This window comes from Dendrobates tinctorius, unplaced genomic scaffold (assembly GCF_039654945.1).
Source record: "Dendrobates tinctorius isolate UK_male_01 unplaced genomic scaffold, ASM3965494v1 ptg000145l, whole genome shotgun sequence".
NCBI classification, from domain to species: Eukaryota; Metazoa; Chordata; class Amphibia; order Anura; family Dendrobatidae; genus Dendrobates; species Dendrobates tinctorius.
In genome coordinates this window covers 12,818,698-12,836,207 of record NW_027361812.1, presented here as the reverse complement: position 1 = coordinate 12,836,207, position 17,510 = coordinate 12,818,698, and the positions used below count along the sequence as shown (strand labels likewise).

Sequence of the window (17,510 nt, the reverse complement as noted above, 5' to 3'; positions counted from 1 at the left end):
CATAACAAGAATGAATGTGTTTTTTTTTTTTTTTTTTTTTTTTTATTACCACCTAAATGTTAACTTCTGAACAGGCCACTGTAGCCGGCAGACTTTAAGGCCATTATTTGGCTATAACACCAGGACCACATGATCAAGATCTCAGGATGTCGATGGGCTTAAAGAGGGAGCCCCCAGACTGTTAACCATCTAGATGCTGTAGTTATTGACAGCAGCATATAAGGGGCTGAACAACTATAATCAATACTAAAACTAATCGTATGCTAGTCTCCTATATCGCAGTTCAGTAAAACGTATTGGTGGTCACTAATGGGTTAACTAGTGTGTGTAATGCAGTCTTTATGTAGAACACAACAATGTCTTCTATGCTGCAATTGTCTTTTACATCTGCATGCTACACTTGGATTTCTGCAGCTTGCCAAACTTATGGCAGAATTGGAGAAGCTCCCAGGACATCTGCAGTCAGCATCTACCTCACAAGATGGCAACACCCAGGTGAGACTGCTTACCAAATATGCTAGCGTAACTGAAAGGGGATGCAGGCATTAATGTAGCAATATTGACATAACTAGTTGTTGGCAGCGGATTATTCAGGATACTCTCCAAGCATGTGACAACAGAGCTTCTTTATTCAGGAACAAACAGGAACCATATAGGATAAGCTTAATAGATCAGGAATAAATCATTTGTGTGTCTCTGTGCAGCATCCACAGCAGGCTGCTTTTCTCCTACACAGACACAGGAAATAAACAGGAAATGGGCACATGCTGCCCCTGTGTGAGCCTCTGGGAGTCTTTTTTTTTTTTTTTTTTTTTTTTTTTTTTTTTTTCCTTTTTTCCTAACTTTATGAATAGCATACAAATCTAGCAACTAAACACTCAGACAGAAATTGCGTTGTTGCACCAAACCTATTCCAACACTAGTACAAGATTGTGTCTAGAGGAGCAGAGCATTGTGTATGTTATCAATTTAGGTTTATGCTAGTTTTGCCTAAGTTGTTTTATAGAATTTGAGGTGCTAAATATTTCTGAATTTGAGTAAGTTCTGCACAATAGGGCCTTGGGTCACTATGGTCACAGAATTGAGGATTTTGGTGTTTTTGTATGATAGGCTTGTGCGCTGGTTTTGAAGCGGGACACAACTGTCCTGCGCTCCACTATGCCTCCATTATGGAGTTTCAAATTGCAGGTGACATCAAACACAGGTCAGCCCTGCCTACATAGGTCAGAGATGCAGAGTGGTGTCTGTAAGAGGTACTGGAAGTAAGGTTCGTTGGATGCAGTGAAGAGCAGGAGGCAGAGGGGGATAACAGGATTTACTAGAACAGGTTATTATCATCCAAGAAATACTCCGCACAGGGAAACGAAATCAACAGTGGCGATGACAGGATTTGAACATACAATATTGGGGGGAAAAAGGTGTACAAAAAAGCTTATCGCTTGCAGTTGGGGAGAAGCTGGAATATCTTCCGCCGGCATCGTAAATTGTGAACAATGTCTCTGGCTCTGTTACATAGGAACGAAAAGCACTGTCTCCCAACTGTGCCGATGTATCCAGGTCTGCTTGGCTTGAGTGCGTTGGAACGTGGAAACAATCTCTTTTGTAGATTCCTCTGGAATGGCGTAGGACACAAACAGCATGCAGGCCATGGCAGCCTGCGAACCTCTGAAGTGGTCGCTAAGAATGGAGCAAGTCAGATTATCTCTCACTGAGAGCTGGAAGGAGCCGTCAAGTAAGGGAAGGTCCGGGAACAGCTCAGTAAGGACAGTCAATTTGCAAGTCAGACCTCTGGGTGATAGATATGAGAAGTTGGTAGTCGGTGCAGTGGGGAGGGAGTCAACTTCTTTGTTCTCCTGTCACCTTCCCGCCAAATCTCCCTCATTACCGCGCTCAGTCTCTTATCTCCCCCACGCCCCCTGCTGTCCAGTGCAAATGTCCCCCCCCTCCCAGAAGAATCGTCCGCCGCCAACATAGGTGATAGTTCTGGCCACAAAGTGTACTGGAAACTGTTGACTGCCCTGGCTCATCTTCTTACACCTGCATCAGCCATCAAACACTGCTTGAGCCTGCTTGTCTTGGCTCTACTATATCTAGTTGTTTCAAGCTCTACAATGAAAGCAGAATGTAGTGCAGGACTGTTGTTCCCTGTTTTATACAAGCTAACAAGTCAATGTTGGTTAACAAAAACTGACATTGCGGATACACAACCTCCAAAAACTAGAATCTGCAATTAGCAGAAAGAGTATCTCCCAAGCATCATTTAATCCTACAAGTGAAATGGAGCACTTTACTCAATAAATAATGGTGAGACAAATTTTTATAAATGATCCATTAGAATTTTTTTATTATCTCACAAATTATATAAAACTGGGTTATGATGACTTTGCACACAATATACAGGATGAGTACATGGGGGGGGGGGGGGGGAGGGGGGGGAGGTGAGGGTGTTCAGATGCACTGGAAGGTTTAAATGTCACTCAAACCCCAACAATGGCACCAGTTAAAGATGTAACTTGTATGGCAAAATCACCACTAAATAGATGTATAATCAACAGATGGTGTAATATATTTATTATTGTTGAGATCCAGTGTCGTCAACATCCATGGAGTATCTTTAAAGTGCCAGTAACAGTGCAAAAGGATAAACAATTTCCTTACCCGTGTGGGAGAGAGTGACGTGTGCGTCGATTGCCCCGACGCACGTTTCGCATGTTGGGCTTCTTTGGGGGGTGACTCATTGTGTTCAACCTATAACCTTACATGTTGATCCAGAGAGAAGCAAAAACCACATGGGTCAGATGCTAATAGCTCCATCTTTGGGTGGGGGGGGGATTCCTTCCTGATTCCACAAACAGCAAGTAAACTAGTCTTGTTGGCAGAAGAGATCCTTTGTGCGATGACATGTACAAGATTATGCGGCGCACAGAAGCAGTGTGTTCTAAACAGATTCGTTTTACAATGTGCTAAATGCACAGAATGGTGTGTACTAAACATGGAATGTACAGTGGGATAAGTATTTGATACACTGCTGATTTTCCAAGTATTCCCACCTACAAAGGATGGTGAAATCTGTAACTTCTATTTCAGGTTCACTTCAACAATGAGACAGAATCTAAAAATAAAAACCAGAAAATCACTTTTTTTACATAATTAAGTTGCCTTTTATTGCATGAAATTTTGATGCAATAGAAAAACAGAACTTTAATATTTGTTACAGAAACCTTTGTTTTCAATTACAGAGGTCAGACGTTTCCTGTAGCTCTTGACCAAGTTAGCACACACTTGAGCAGGGATTGTGGCCCACTGCTCCATACAGATCTTCTCCAGATGTTTTGGGAATATTGTTGGGGAGCATTGAGTTTCCACTCCCACCAAAGACTTTCTATTGGGTTCAGGTTCTGGAGACTCGCTAGGCCACTACAGAAATGCGTCTTAAGGAACCACGATGCATTACCCCCATCCTTGGTATACGATGCAGTCGTCCTGTCCCCTTTGCAGAAAAGCACTCCGAAAATATAATGCTTCATGGTTGGGACTGTTTTCTTGGGGTTGTACTCATCCTTCCTCCAAACAGCGAGTGGAGTTGATACCAAGAAGTTCTAATTTGCCCTCATCTGACCACATGACCTTCTCCCATAGCTACTCTGGATTATCCAGATTGTCACTGGCGAACTTCAAACGGGCATAGACATGTGCTGGTGTGAGCAGGGGGACGTTGGGTGCCCTGTGATTTATTTTTTTTTACCCCTTAATGTCCAGGCCAAGTTTTTGAAATATGATGTCCCTTTATATAGTAACTCTGGAATGCTTCAACATATCCTACTGATTTTGAGATTCTTTTTTCATGACACATTTATACTTTATAATTGTAAATTTAGGTTGGTATGTCTAGTGTGCATTTATAAAAAAAATATCAAATTTGACATTTAAAAAAAAAATTGCAATTTTCAAACTTTGATCACTTTAATCCAGATAGTCATACCACACGCAAACATTAACAAATAACATTTCCCTTATGTCTGATTTACATTGGCACCATTTGTAAAATGCATTTTAACCTTTTTAAAAGGTTTAAAAGTATAGCAGAAATTTTTTAGGGGAAAAAAACATTATATTCAGTTTTGAAATCAGTTTGGGGGTCCTATATATTGGAAACATCCAAAAGTAATACCATTTTATAAATGGCACCCCTCAACATATTCAATGTTGCTTTCAGGTAGTTAACCCTTCAGATGCGCTTCAGGAATGAATGCATAGTGACATGACGGGAATGAAAAAAAATTATTTTTGCCACCTAAATGTTTCTAACTTCTGAACAGGCCACTCTAGACTGCAAACTCTAAGGCTTTATTTGGCCATGAATTGCCATAGCAAACACCAGTACCACACTATGAAGATGTCAGGGAGCTTATTTACAGCAGTATTTAAGAGGTTAAACTGCTATGGTCAGTGCCAACACTGATCATGGATGATGCAGCAAGTTGTCAGCTATAGTGTATAGCTGATAGCTGCTGGACTGTCACCAGTATGTGGATGCTTATTGGTGGTCACTAAGGGATTATTTAATCCATGATGGTGTGATGTGTTACTAATGGTAATGTTTCAGACTGGTCTCAGCGCTCTTCAAATCATTGAACAGGTCCTCACATGCAGGTCCTGACCTTTCTCAGAATCCTTTTTGCCCCACGAGGTGAGACCTTATATGGAACCCCAGACCGAGGAAGATTGATTTGACAGTCATCTTGTGTTCTTCAACAGTTGTTGCTTTCTCACCAAGCTGCTTGCCTATTATCCTGTAGCCCATCCCAGCCTTATGTAGGTTTACAGTTTTGTCCTTGGTGTCTTTTAGATGGCTCTTTGGTCTTGGCCATGGTGGAGAGGTTGGAGTATGATTGAGTGTGTGGACAGGTGTCTGTTATACAGTTAACAAGTTCAAACAGGTGCAATTAATACTGGTAATGAGTGCAGAGTAGGAGAGCTTCTTAAAGAAAAACTAACAGGATTGTGAGAGCCAGAGTTGCTGGTTGGTAGGTGATCAAATGCTTATATTGTGCAATAAAATGCAATTTAATTATGGAAAAATCATACAATGTGGTTTTCTTTATTTTAATTTTATTACAGACCTCTCTATTGTTTGTAGGTGGGAAAACTTTGTAAAATGGGCACAGTATCAAATACTTATTTTCCCCCACTGCACATGTTGGAGATATAGGGGAGCCATGCTGAAAGATTTTACTGCATATGCTTGACCAGAAGAGGTGAAGTAACCGCAAGACTGATCCAATGGAAACTGTAAGGGCATCCAAAGGGGGGGTAGCTGTAACGGTGACTGGCAGAAATGAATATATGTACACTTATAAGATCATTTTTAATTTTGGGAACAGCTCTTGCCCCAATGTATAACTCAACTCCCTTGCAAAAAAAAATGGCAATTTTCAGTAGTCCTCGACCATTCTGGGCACTGGCTATCCACCGTATGGTAATATGTATGTGTATTTTCACTTAGAAGTATAAAAGGCGTTCACGTGAATCTCTACCTAAAGTTGAACCTAGAAGGAATCCAGAAAGAGCCACTCGGCGAGTGACCCGCTCTATGGGAGCAGTGCTGCCTCAATCTCCACAAAAGGAGGAAAAGCTGCAGCATCTTGAGGATAATTTGCTGGAGGAAGTAAGAACCTAGCAGATGTTAAACAAATGTCCTTTTTAATTTGCTTGCACCGAAGAGCTTACAATGGTGCAACGTGCAAAGCGAGCATTTTTTTTTTTTTTTTTTTTTATATCAAATTTTGTGTTAATGTTTGTTGTAGGATCAGTTTACATTTGATTGCCACCATTTTATTTGATATATAATGTTTAAAACAAATGTTTGTAATGGGGGGGAAAAGACCTACACTTTTGGGTTACCATCTTAATGCTTTTTTTCTAAGATATGAAGTAGTCATTAATACTTCATCAGCACTCTGGTATATCCAGCATGCTGCCCATATGTTATGTGTAAAATATTCTAGACACCCATCATGCAATTAGGCAAGTTTTATAGAACTCTTATCTGGTAAGTAACGTGAATAAATTGCCACTAAAGCCCTGTTGAATCCCTGCTGTTACTTCTGCAGTGATGACCTCCAGGGCCACTGTCTCCACTATTCATGTGATTGCTGAAGCCAATCTCTGGCCTCGGTGGTCACATACACCAGGAGCAGTGGGGTATTCCGTAAATAGTCACTGGCACTTATTTTCAGTCACACTTCTCCAGACTGTATGATGCTAAAGCTCTACTGTTTAATTGCCTTCAATTTTGCTTTTATCTAAAACAGAGAGAAACAAAAGGAAGGAGGCGAATTACACGGTCCAGCATTCATGTGATTCCCCATGTTGTGCGACCGGTGGAGGATATCACAGAAGAGGAATTGAATAATGTTGCTGATAATGTGAAGGAGAAAGTGTATAACACTGTGAATGTGAGAAACACTTGTCAGATTTTTTTTTTTTTTTTTTTTTCTCTCCTCCTTTTGAGTTGGCTTTTGAGTGAATCATTTGATGTAAGGCTATGTGCCCATGTTAGCGTTTTTAAACGCTCAGGAAACTGATCTCCTTCCCAGAAAACACGCGTTTTATTTGTGTTTCTTGCGCGTTTTTGCACAAAAGATGTGTGTTTTTGACTTGTTTTTTTCCGTGCGTTTTCTGGGAACATTGGAAAAGGCTAAAACCACTCAGCAATGTGGAAATTTATGAGCATGCTGCGTTTTTAGCCGCTAAACGATTCCTGAGCGTTTAAAAAACGCATGCATTGGCACAAAAAGCCAAAAGCGCATGCAATTTAATGTGAAGCTTCTTTTAACCGTTTCTGCAGCGTCTGAGCCGGCACAAACGCTGCGGAAACACTTAACAAAACGCAACGTGGGCACACAGCCTTAATGTGAGAATTGCTAGAGGGCGGTAGCCATGGACAAGCTGATGGTTTACAGGAAAATCATGTCCCTGTCCCAATATACAGTCAGGTGTGGGGTGTATCACCACTTGTAAGCTGCTGTCTCAAGGCCTCCATCTTCTGGAGCTTCCTAACATAACTTGGGGTACACCCAGTTCGTTTCAACACATAGACATTTACTGGACAGTTCAAGTTCATCAGATTGTAATGGGCAACATTTCTAATTTTTTGTTTCCTTAACACAGCACATTTTCCGCATTACAATCCGTTCCTCCTGGACTATCCCTACTTTTACTGGCTCTGTCCCTGGAAATTCCTGTCCATTTCTGTAGTACACCCGTGATCTGTAACCTTCCATTTACACTGTCCCATGTCCATTGTGCCCTGTACAGCAGAGGATAAGACACTCTTTGTAGTACCTGTATTGAGCCTTTAGTTCTGGACGTTGCAGGAATGTCTGCGAGGTCTCCCACTGACCCGAAAGATGGATCCATATTTCCACTTCAACTTGGTTAGCAAACTTCCCTATCAGGAAGCAATCCTTTTTTTGTACTGTGGCTTGCCGCTAATCCCAAACTTGAACTATGTCTGTCTGTAGCTGACTGATACTTTTACAAACATGCATTTGCATACCTCAAACGTATTACTTTTTATAATCTTTACCAAAGTCTAGCTTACCCCTATAATTACTACCTTATTTCTTACTCTATACATTACCATATCACAATAGATCCTAAAAACTGCAGGAAATAATTCACTCTTCACATGACATTATTCACATAATGCAACTGGTGCCTTCATCGGTAGGAATGCGACAACATAGTTCACCACTCGTACATTAATACTTTGTAAATGTACAAAGTATTTATTCTTTATTACTTGCACTGATCTTAGATTAAGGCATGACTAAGGGCCCCGTCACACATAGCGATTTCGCTACCGAGATCGCTGCTGAATCACAAGTTTTGTGACACAACAGCGATCTCGCCAGCGAGATCGCTATGTGTGAAAGCGATCGGCCCCCCTGCCGGTATCGCTGATCGCTGTTGGAAAGCCCTGGACTTTTTTTTTGGTCGCTGGTCTCCCGATGGCAAGCACGCATCGCTGCGTGTGACAGGCGGGAGACCAGCGATCAGCTGGTAACTAACGTACACATCGGGTATCCAAGGGACGCATGTCCCTTAGAAACCCGATGTGTACCTTAGTTACCAGCTCCCTGCATCAGCGCGCTGGTAACGTACACAGCAACGCCGCGCGCTCGGCGTCACTAGTGCTGATCGCTGGTGAAGCTGTGTGTTTGACAGCTCACCAGCCATCCTGACACGTTAATATCGTTGTCGGGATCGCTGGTGAGTCGCTATGTGTGACGGGGCCCTAAGTCTAGTAGTGTATTCACAATTATGCAGGTTTTCCAAGTCCTGTTTTCAAGAGCACATCGCTCCCCTGCTCCTTGCTTACCTCCTGCATGACTATTCAGAACAGCAGCATTTTTTGTGCCACTTGCCCAATCTTTGCAGCTAAGATTACACTCAAAGGCATTTTACATTATTTAAAAATGCAGGGGCACTAAAGCTGGCCAGACCCAGCGTTCTTGCACGCTTTAGAGCATTCATTGCCTAAGAGACCATCTGCTTCACACTGCAGCATTGGCCAGTGACTTGGTCAACTACAAAATTTAAAAATCTCTCCAATATTTAGTCTGTGAAGCACTTTAAAGTACTATGACTTAAGTAATAACACCAAACCTCGTGTGCCAAAAAATGGTCAGTTTTCCCTTCTCCCATGACAGCACCACCTGAGATGGGGTATCTGCCTACCAGAACAGGAAACCTACTGAATTTTAAAGGGGGTATCTCTCCTCCACATCAGGTTGGTTTCTTGTCCTTGTGGGAACCTGCAGAAGGAAGCGGTACACTTGCCTCCCCGCAGACGGCATCCCTTGTTCCTTGACACCCTCTTAGGTAACACCAACCGGGAGGTTGGTGCAGTGCCGTGCAGGCTGAGACCTCTTGGGCTCATGTCTCTATCTGACATGAGGTCCCTGGTCTGTGCACGTGCCGGGGAAGCTGGATGGAGCTGGCGTGTTCTGGGGCAGAGTGCGCCGCAAAGCGAGGCCGCCCGGGTCTGTGCAGGGTGATATCTGGAGCGTCCTAATGAATTAGCGCGCCGGGAACTACAGTGGCTATCCAGGGCTACGGGTTTCCCTGCACACAGCGTGCCAGATTTGAGCTTTGTGTGACTGAGCCAGAGGTGGGCTAGGCCATCCAGTATTTAAGGGGAGGTGCCCAGAAAGATGGTGGCATTTCCTGCAGCAATCCAGATCATGGATGAACTACATCAGCATCGTTGCCCAACGCCACCACAGCAGCATCCAACACCACCACTGTCTTCGCTGCTGTCGACACAGGAGCCATTTAAATGCCACAAGCGGCATCGGCAAGGATGCTGCAATGGCAGTCGTACAAGAAGCAGGACCAGCCTGAAAAGCAAGACAGGTCACAAGCCCACCTCCAGGGGGAGACATGCTTCAGAATCAGCTCATCCTCAGTCTCCAGTATCGTAGGTTAATTGGCTGAATGATGAGTGATCTATGTGAAAGTGCACTGTGTTAAAACGGGTCCCCTTTGTGTATTCCTTTTACTAGGGAAGGCCTCTGAAACATAGTTCAAAGCAGAACAATAGGGAATGTGCCCTGTGCAAGGGGGACTGACCGTGCACTTATAGTAAGAGGCTCTGCCCAGGTTGTATACCGCAGACTGTCTTGAAAGAACCCCCCGGGGTTGCTATGGACCTGAAGGCCATCATTAGATCGGAGGTCAAGGAGTCCTTAAAGCACCTGATGGGGCAAAGAGAGGGGAAGTCAGAACTATTGTCACCAGAGTCTGAAAGATCAGTAGTGTTTAAGGGGGAGGATTCAGACTTAAAGGGGTTGTCTGGGCTTTTCACATAATCTCAGTACATATCTGGGCTGCAGAACTATGACAAATTACTTTCTGTCACTAGTTTGCACGGTTTTCTAGATATTCTGAACAGAACATCCAAGGGGGTGTGTGTTATGGCATTGAAATGAGAACTGGTCGTAGCCTCCTACTCTACTCCAAACATGCCCTCTATAGCAACAACCCCACCCTCCATAGCTACAGGCCCACCCTGTCCACATGAAGAAGCCCTCATCACACAGTAACAAATCCTCCCCCTCTAGCAGCCTCACTGCAGAGAGCAGACCACCCAGCTGCTCCTTCCCCAGACACACGCTGAACAGTGATCTATGGAAAGTGAAACTAGTGAGGAGGGAAAATCGTCCTGTATTTTGGGCCACTCCATGATTACAATACATAACTGATTATCAGTAATTCCTTCCCTCACTGTCCAAGGCTGCTGGCAGCAGTGAGAACAGACTGTGTGATGGGGGGGGGGGGGGGGTCTGCAGCTTCTAATCTGCACAGGGCATGGCAGTCACTGATGTAATCTGTTGTGACAAGCCTCTGCTGTGTGAATGAGACAGCTCTGTGTCACTGATGTCTTCACACAGCAGCAGATTTGGTGCAGTGTATGTGTGAGCACTGTGTCTAATGACACAAATACTGATGGGAGCAGCCTGTCCCAGAATACAGGACGATTTTCCCTCCTCACTAGTTTCACTTTCCATAGATCACTGTTCAGCGTGTGTCTTGGGGAGGAGCAGCTGGGTGGTATGCTCTCTGCAGTGAGGCTGCTAGAGGGGGAGGATTTGTTACTGTGTGATGAGGGCTTCTTCATGTGGACAGGGAGGGCCTGTAGCTATGGAGGGTGGGGTTGTTGCTATAGAGGGCATGTTTGGAGTAGAGTAGGAGGTTACGACCAGTTCTCATTTCAATGCCATAACACCCCCCCCTTGGACATTCTGTTTAGAATATCTAGAAAACCGTGCACACTAGTGACAAAGTAAATTACTTATTGTCATAATTCTGCAGGCCAGATATGTACTGAGATTATGTGAAAAGCTTGGACAACCCCTTTAATGGATTCATCCTTCTCTTCCTCCTCTGAGGACACTGGTGGTAGACCTTACTTCCCAGCTGAGGATACTGACAGGCTGGTTAATGCAATAAGGTCCACTATGGGCATATCTGATTCCAAGACTACCAGAACAATCCAGGGACACTATGTTCAGTGGTTTGGAGCAGAGGAAGAGGCATTCCTTTCCAGTTAATGAGTAGATCAAAATGCTCATTAGTAGAGTGGAAGAGGCCGGAAAGGAAAGGTCCACTACAATCATCTTCAAAGAAGAGATATCCTTTTGATAAAGAAGAGGCAAACATATGGGAGAAGACCCCCAAAGATCGACGTCGTGAAATCGGTGAAAAGATCTACGTTGCCCTTTTGAGGCCCTAGGGACTCAGGGATCCCTTGAATAAGAAGGCAGAAGTCTTTCTAAAACAAGCTTGGGAATCCTCTTCAGATTCATTAAAACCGACAATGGCGCCAATCTGCACAGCAAGATATGATGGTGTGGCTACAGCAGCTTGAGGACTATCTTGGAGACACCACCCTGAGAGAAAAGATCCTGATGGACCTTCCGCTGTTGCAGGGAGCAGCTTCCTTTTTGGCTGATGCCACATAGTCCAGGGAATCTTGTTAGAGGCTGATCATTCCTCGTACTACAAGGAGCAGGTGGTAAGTTTCTTCCCCATTTAGAAGGAAACATGTCTGCATAATGTCCGACAACTGAACTTCAGGTGCCTATATCAACCACCAGGAGGGCACAAGATCACAGCCCCTAATGCGGCTAGCTCGGGTAATTCTCCAGGTTATGGAGGGACATCTACAGCTTTCGGTTCTACACATAAAGGGAAGGGAAAACAAAGAAGCAGATTTCCTCAGCCGGTCAACCTTGAAATAGGGGGGAATGGGAACTGGATCCGTCAATCTTTCAGCAGCCAGAAATGCTTGCCAACAGGAGGAACAGTGACAAATGTTGTGCTCTCTAAACCCAAGAGAAAAGCTGTACACAGTGGCTACACTACAGATTCCTTGGTTTCCAAATGGTTTACGCATTTTCCCCTTGATGATCCCAGCAGTTCTGAGGAAGATTCGGGAGGAAGAAGCAATGTCATCCTCATTGCTCCATTTTGGCCCAAGAGACCATGGTTCTCATGGATAAGGCGTATGTCCTTGTCAGATCCCTGGATTCTCCCAGACATTCTGGGTCTCCTCAGGCAGGGACCAATGTCACATCCTCAGAAGTCAGGTCTACATTTGACGGCCTAGATTTTGAGAGGGAGCTGCTAGCACAGAAGGGGTTCTCCCCGGCCTTGGTTGCTACCCTGATGTACAGTGGGAAGCCAGTAACAACTAGGATATATGGCAGAATATGGGCTAAGTTTTTAGCTTTTTCAGGACAGTCTGTCAGGAGTAGTATCCCAATAGGAGCTATTAGTGTTCCTTCAGAGGGGTATGGAGATGGGCCTCACCACCAGCACCCTTAAGGTTATAGTTGTATAGGGCCACTAAGGCAGATAACCTAGCAGCTAAGTGGGTGGCTAGGTTCATTAAAGCATGCCAGAGGTCAAGACCAATGCCTCTTTGGGACTTAAATCTAGTCCTTAAAGCCTTAACAAGATCACCCTTTGAGCCCCTACATGAAGTATCAGCTAAAAACACTAACACTAAAGACATTGATACTAGTTTCACTCATGTCCGCTTGCAGGGTTAGCGATTTACAGGCTCTATCCATTAATCATCAATTTATGCAGGTATCAGAGTGATTCTGAGGCCAGATCCAGCTTATCTCCCCAAAGTGACCTCAAAGTTTCATAGGAATCAGGAGGTAGTTCTTCCCTCCTTCTGTAGAAAACCAAAGACTGCAGAGGAATGCAGACTTCACACAAGACGTTAGGAGGGCCTTGATACACTACTTAGGGCAGTGGAAGAAGTGTGAGGCTTGATTTGTGCCATTCCAGGGAATCGGGAAGGGGCTTGGTGTTACAAGGGGGACTATAGCTAGATGGATTAGGGACGCCATTAGCTTAGCATACACCTCTCGTGATAGGCCAGTTCCACCATGGTGACCTCCGGGGCTGAAAGCGGAGGTGTCGATTGGAAAAATATGTAAGGCAGCCACATGTACTTCCCCTTCCACCTTCTATAGACACGATCGTCTTAAACTGTCCTTCTCTGTTCTATCCTTTTGGGAGGAAGGTATTGCAAGCAGTGATCCCTCCCTAGGGTGCTTTTATCTATTTAAATCTCTCGGGTGGTATGGTCATGGGAGAAGGGGGAAAAAAAAATCTTGGTTACCGGCAACAGGATTCTTCAGAGCCCATGATGGCACCCTTATATATTTTCTCTCTCTCTCTCTCTCTCTCTCTCTCTCTCTCTCTCTCTCTCTCTCTCTCTCTCTCTCTCTCTCATTAATGCAGTACTAGTAGATGACACAGAGGTCTTCAAAGTAGTAGTAGTAATCTTTATATAGCGCCAACATATTCTGCAGCGCTTTAGTCTAACCCCTTGGTGACGTGGCCAGTTTTTTAAAATTCTGCCCAATGTCACATTGTGGTAGCTCTGGAACGCTTCAACAAACCAGTGATTGAGATTTTTTTTTTTTTTTTTTCATGGCACATTATAATTTGATAATCGTACATTTAGGTTGATATGTTGTTTGTTTATAAAAAAAAAAAAAAAAAAATCAAACTTGACAAATTTAAAAAAAAACAAAAAACTAATTTTCAAAGTTTGAATGATTATCCCTTCAATCCAGATAGTCATACCACACAAAAACATTAATAAATAACGTTTCCCTCATGCCTGCTTTACATCAGCACCATTTTTAAAGCGCTAATTTATTATGTTAGCCTTTTAGGAGGTTTAAAAATGCAGCAGTAATTTTTTTCTCAAGGAAATTTACAAAATTTATTTTTGAGGGACCTATCCAGGTTTGAATTGAATTTGGGGTGCTATATATTGGAAAACCCCAAAAGTGCGATACCACTTTAAAAATGGCACCCCCTGACACATTTAAAACTGCTGTCAGGTAGTTTATTAACCCTTCAGGTGATTTTCAGAAATTAATGCAAAGTAGTATAGCAGGAATGAAAAAGTGTTTACCACCTAAATATTGCTAACTTCTGAACTGACTGCTATAGCCAGGAGACTAAGGCCGCTATTTGGCCATGAACTGCTATGGCAAACATCAGGACCACACAATCTATTAACCATTTATTTGATGCAGTCATTTTTTACAGCAGCAACTAAGGGGTTAAACAGATATGGACGGTGCCAACACTGATCGTTGGTGATACAGCAAGTTGTCAGCTATAGTGGACAGCCGACAGCTGCTGGATTGTCACTTGTATGGGGATGATATTCTCTTATATCTGAGGTCAGTAAAAAGACGTATTGGCTGTCATTAAGAGGTTAACAGTTTCAAAACACAAGTCATAAGTAACAACGTTAACAATACAATAATTAAAGCAAAATAAGACGACGCTGTTCATGAGCTTACAATCTACAAAGGTCCTTTTATGTCCACTGCATGCTCAATGTTCATGGCTTTGTTTATAGGGATCCACATGTCATCAGTGCAGACAGAAAACCATAGACACAAAGACAAACTGCCGCAATAAAGAATGTCATGGAATCCAAGGACAGTTCTGTGGGCCTTGTCTCAGGAACCGATATGGAGAAGATGTGCGCAATGCTCTTTTAGATCCTGTAAGTAGAGGAAAATTAAAGCGATTTCTAAGGGTATGTGCACATGTAGTTTTTTTGATTGTGCGGATTTTGTAGAGAAAACTGGAGCGCCCTCCCAGGGCTGTGGGATACTCTGTACCGGGCCCCGTGGATCTCAATGGGGAATGTCACGGCAGCGGTGACCCGGCCCGTGGCCCTGGGGCTCCATTGTAAAAGGGGAATAAAGTCTATTGATGATTTGTGATGCCACCTGTGATGTTCGGCAAGGGAGATGTTAAGCCGACGCTGCATGCAGATCCTCTGGGACTGATGGTCTAGTGCAGCTGTGATGTTGTAGCCCTCCACAGGCAGGGCTGTAGTCCCAGGGCAGAGCAGATGAAGAGATGGGGGAGAGGCGCAGGCTGTGTGGTGTTTGGCCCCCGAGATGTAGCAGTGCTGAGTGTGTTAGCGCAGGAATAAGTGGAGGACACCAGGGCATGTAGTTCCAAAGCTTTACTCAGTCTGTTGTGCAAACAGGTGCCCGCATCCGTGCCGGGTCCTCTAGGTCAGAGACTCGGTCAACATCCAGGCAAGATGGAACACTCCTTTCCAACACTACGCCAACATATGTGCCTTTTCTGAACGTCTCCCTCTTAGCGCCTTTGAGTGAAGTACTCTCAGTACTGAGTTAAACTGGAGTTCCTCCTGTCCGCCGAAGGTGCTTTGCTACACTACTTTGTGGTGTGGGGTTCAGGTTTTGGAGTGTGGTCAGGAGCTTCCACCTTACCTGGATGGTGGGGTACCACACCTCAGGAGGAGGTGCAGTACCTCTCTGGCGACTGAAGCCTCAGGGGCGCCACAAAACCGCAGGTAAATCCACAGGACAAAAGTCCTGCAGTTTATCTGCGGTTTTGCCCTGTGGTTTTACACCTCATAATGGATGAGGAGTGAAACAGCTGCGTTTCTGCACTAAAGAATTGACCTGCTGCAGACTGTAAACTGCAGCAAAACCGCGCTGAAAAATCCGCAGCATGTGCACTGCATTTTTTATTTTACATAGAAAATAAAGGTACTGTACAACGCTGCGGACCCGCAGACCCAAAAACGCTGCGGGTCCGCAGCAGAATCCGCATCGTGTGCATATACCCTAAGAGGCCAAATTAAAACAGCAGAGTTGACTACCCCCCCACAGTTTCTTCCTATATTTTCTTTTTTTTGTGCAGTTTTGCAATTCCCCTGACGCTAAATCGGCCAGTACGTCAGTTGGTAAATGAAACACTTTGGATGATTACACGTTAACCTTACAAAGGAAAACTACTATATATTGAAGAATTGACTGCAGCTATGTTACTTAAATTTCCATGAACAATATCACTTGTTACATGGACCCTTTTCTTATTTTTAGAAACTCAATGTAATTTGCCTTGGAACCCATTTAAATGGGTTGATATGGTGACATGGAAATGCTAGTTCATGACTATCAGCCCATGTACGGTACATGTGCTGCCAAATGAGACATTTTTTTTTGTACACTGAACAATCGTTTTGCACAATTTCAACCTGTGGTAGTCTGGTATAAGCAGGTGAGTAAATGACCACTGATCAGCTTGCATGTATGTGGTTGTTTAATGGCTGCGGTTGTTGACCGTAAAACACGTGTATAATCTTTATTTATATAGCGCCAACATATTCCGCAGCGCTTTACAGTTTAACAGTTTTGAAATACAAGTCATAAGTAGCAACGTTAACGATACAATAATTAAAACAAAATAAGACTACCCTGCTTGTGAGAGCTTACAATTTACAATGAGGTGAGGGAGATACAAAGTACAGATGTGTATTTACAATGAAGGTCCAGCCATCTTGAGGGAGTGTAGGATGGATGGAGATAGTGAATGGGCTACACACGCACACTTACACATAGAATGACTTTTGATTAGTGAACGTGATAGGCTGCTCTGAACAAACGTGTTTTGTGGGAGCGCCTAAAACTATGCAAATTGTGGTTAGTCCTAATTTCTTGGGGTAGAGCATTCCAGAGGATAGGAGCAGCACGGGAGAAGTCTTGGAGTCGGGAGTGGGAGGTACGGATTAGTGGAGATGTTAGTCGAAAGTCGTTTGCAGAGCGCAGCAATCAGCTAGGCCGATAGACAGAAATGAGGGAGGAGATGTAGGGGGGTGCCGCACTGTGGAGAGCTTTGTGGGTGAGAACAAGTACTTTGAAATGGATCCTATAATGAATGGGCAGCCAGTGTAATGACTGACGAAGGGCGGACACATCCGAGTACCGATTAGCCAGATGGACGACCCTGGCTGCTGCATTAAGTATGGACGGGAGAGGGGACAGACGAGTGATGGGGAGGCCAATTAATAGTGTTGCAGTAATCCAGGCGGGAGTGGATCAATGCTACAGTGAGGGTTTTTGTTTCCATGGTGAGAAAAGAGCGGATTCTAGAGATGTTCTTTAGGTGTAAGCGGCAAGAGCGGGCAAGAGATTGTATATGGGATGTGAAGGAGAGATTGGTGTCAAACATAACACCCAGACAGCGCGCCTGCTGCCGGGGTGTTATTGTGGTACCACCCACGGAGAGGGAAATGTCAGATTTAGGGAGGTTAGTAGACGGCGGGAGCAGAAGTAGTTCAGTTTTGGAGAGGTTGAGTTTCAGAGAGTGGACATGATATTGGAGACTGCGGACAGTCACTGGCGTTCTGTAGTACAGCGGGGGAAGATGTGTATATAGTTGTGTGTCATCAGCATAAAGATGGTACCGAAATCCAAATCTGCTGATGGTATATCAAATTGGGGCCGTGTAGAGAGAGAAAAGGGGGCCAAGGACTGAGCCCTGAGGTACCCCGACAGGAAAAGATGACGTGGAGCCAGAGAACAAAACACTGAAGGAGCGGTCAGAGATGGGAAGAGAACCAGGAGAGA

The 17,510-nt window shown here is 44.1% G+C and overlaps 1 protein-coding gene across 3 annotated transcripts in view; it reads left to right on the top strand.

The window, feature by feature from the left end:
• Nucleotides 1-17,510, top strand: part of LOC141049618 (cell division cycle-associated protein 7-like) — a 36,223-nt gene that overhangs the window by 5,494 nt on the left and 13,219 nt on the right. For 2 of the 3 annotated variants that reach the window (XM_073546204.1, XM_073546202.1), the window contains exons 3-6: nt 415-495; nt 5,507-5,668; nt 6,315-6,458; nt 14,471-14,620. In XM_073546204.1, coding sequence (XP_073402305.1) covers nt 415-495; nt 5,507-5,668; nt 6,315-6,458; nt 14,471-14,620 — 537 coding nt within the window. The remainder of the gene's footprint in view (nt 1-414; nt 496-5,506; nt 5,669-6,314; nt 6,459-14,470; nt 14,621-17,510) is intronic. The other variant, XM_073546203.1, reaches the window with a different exon arrangement.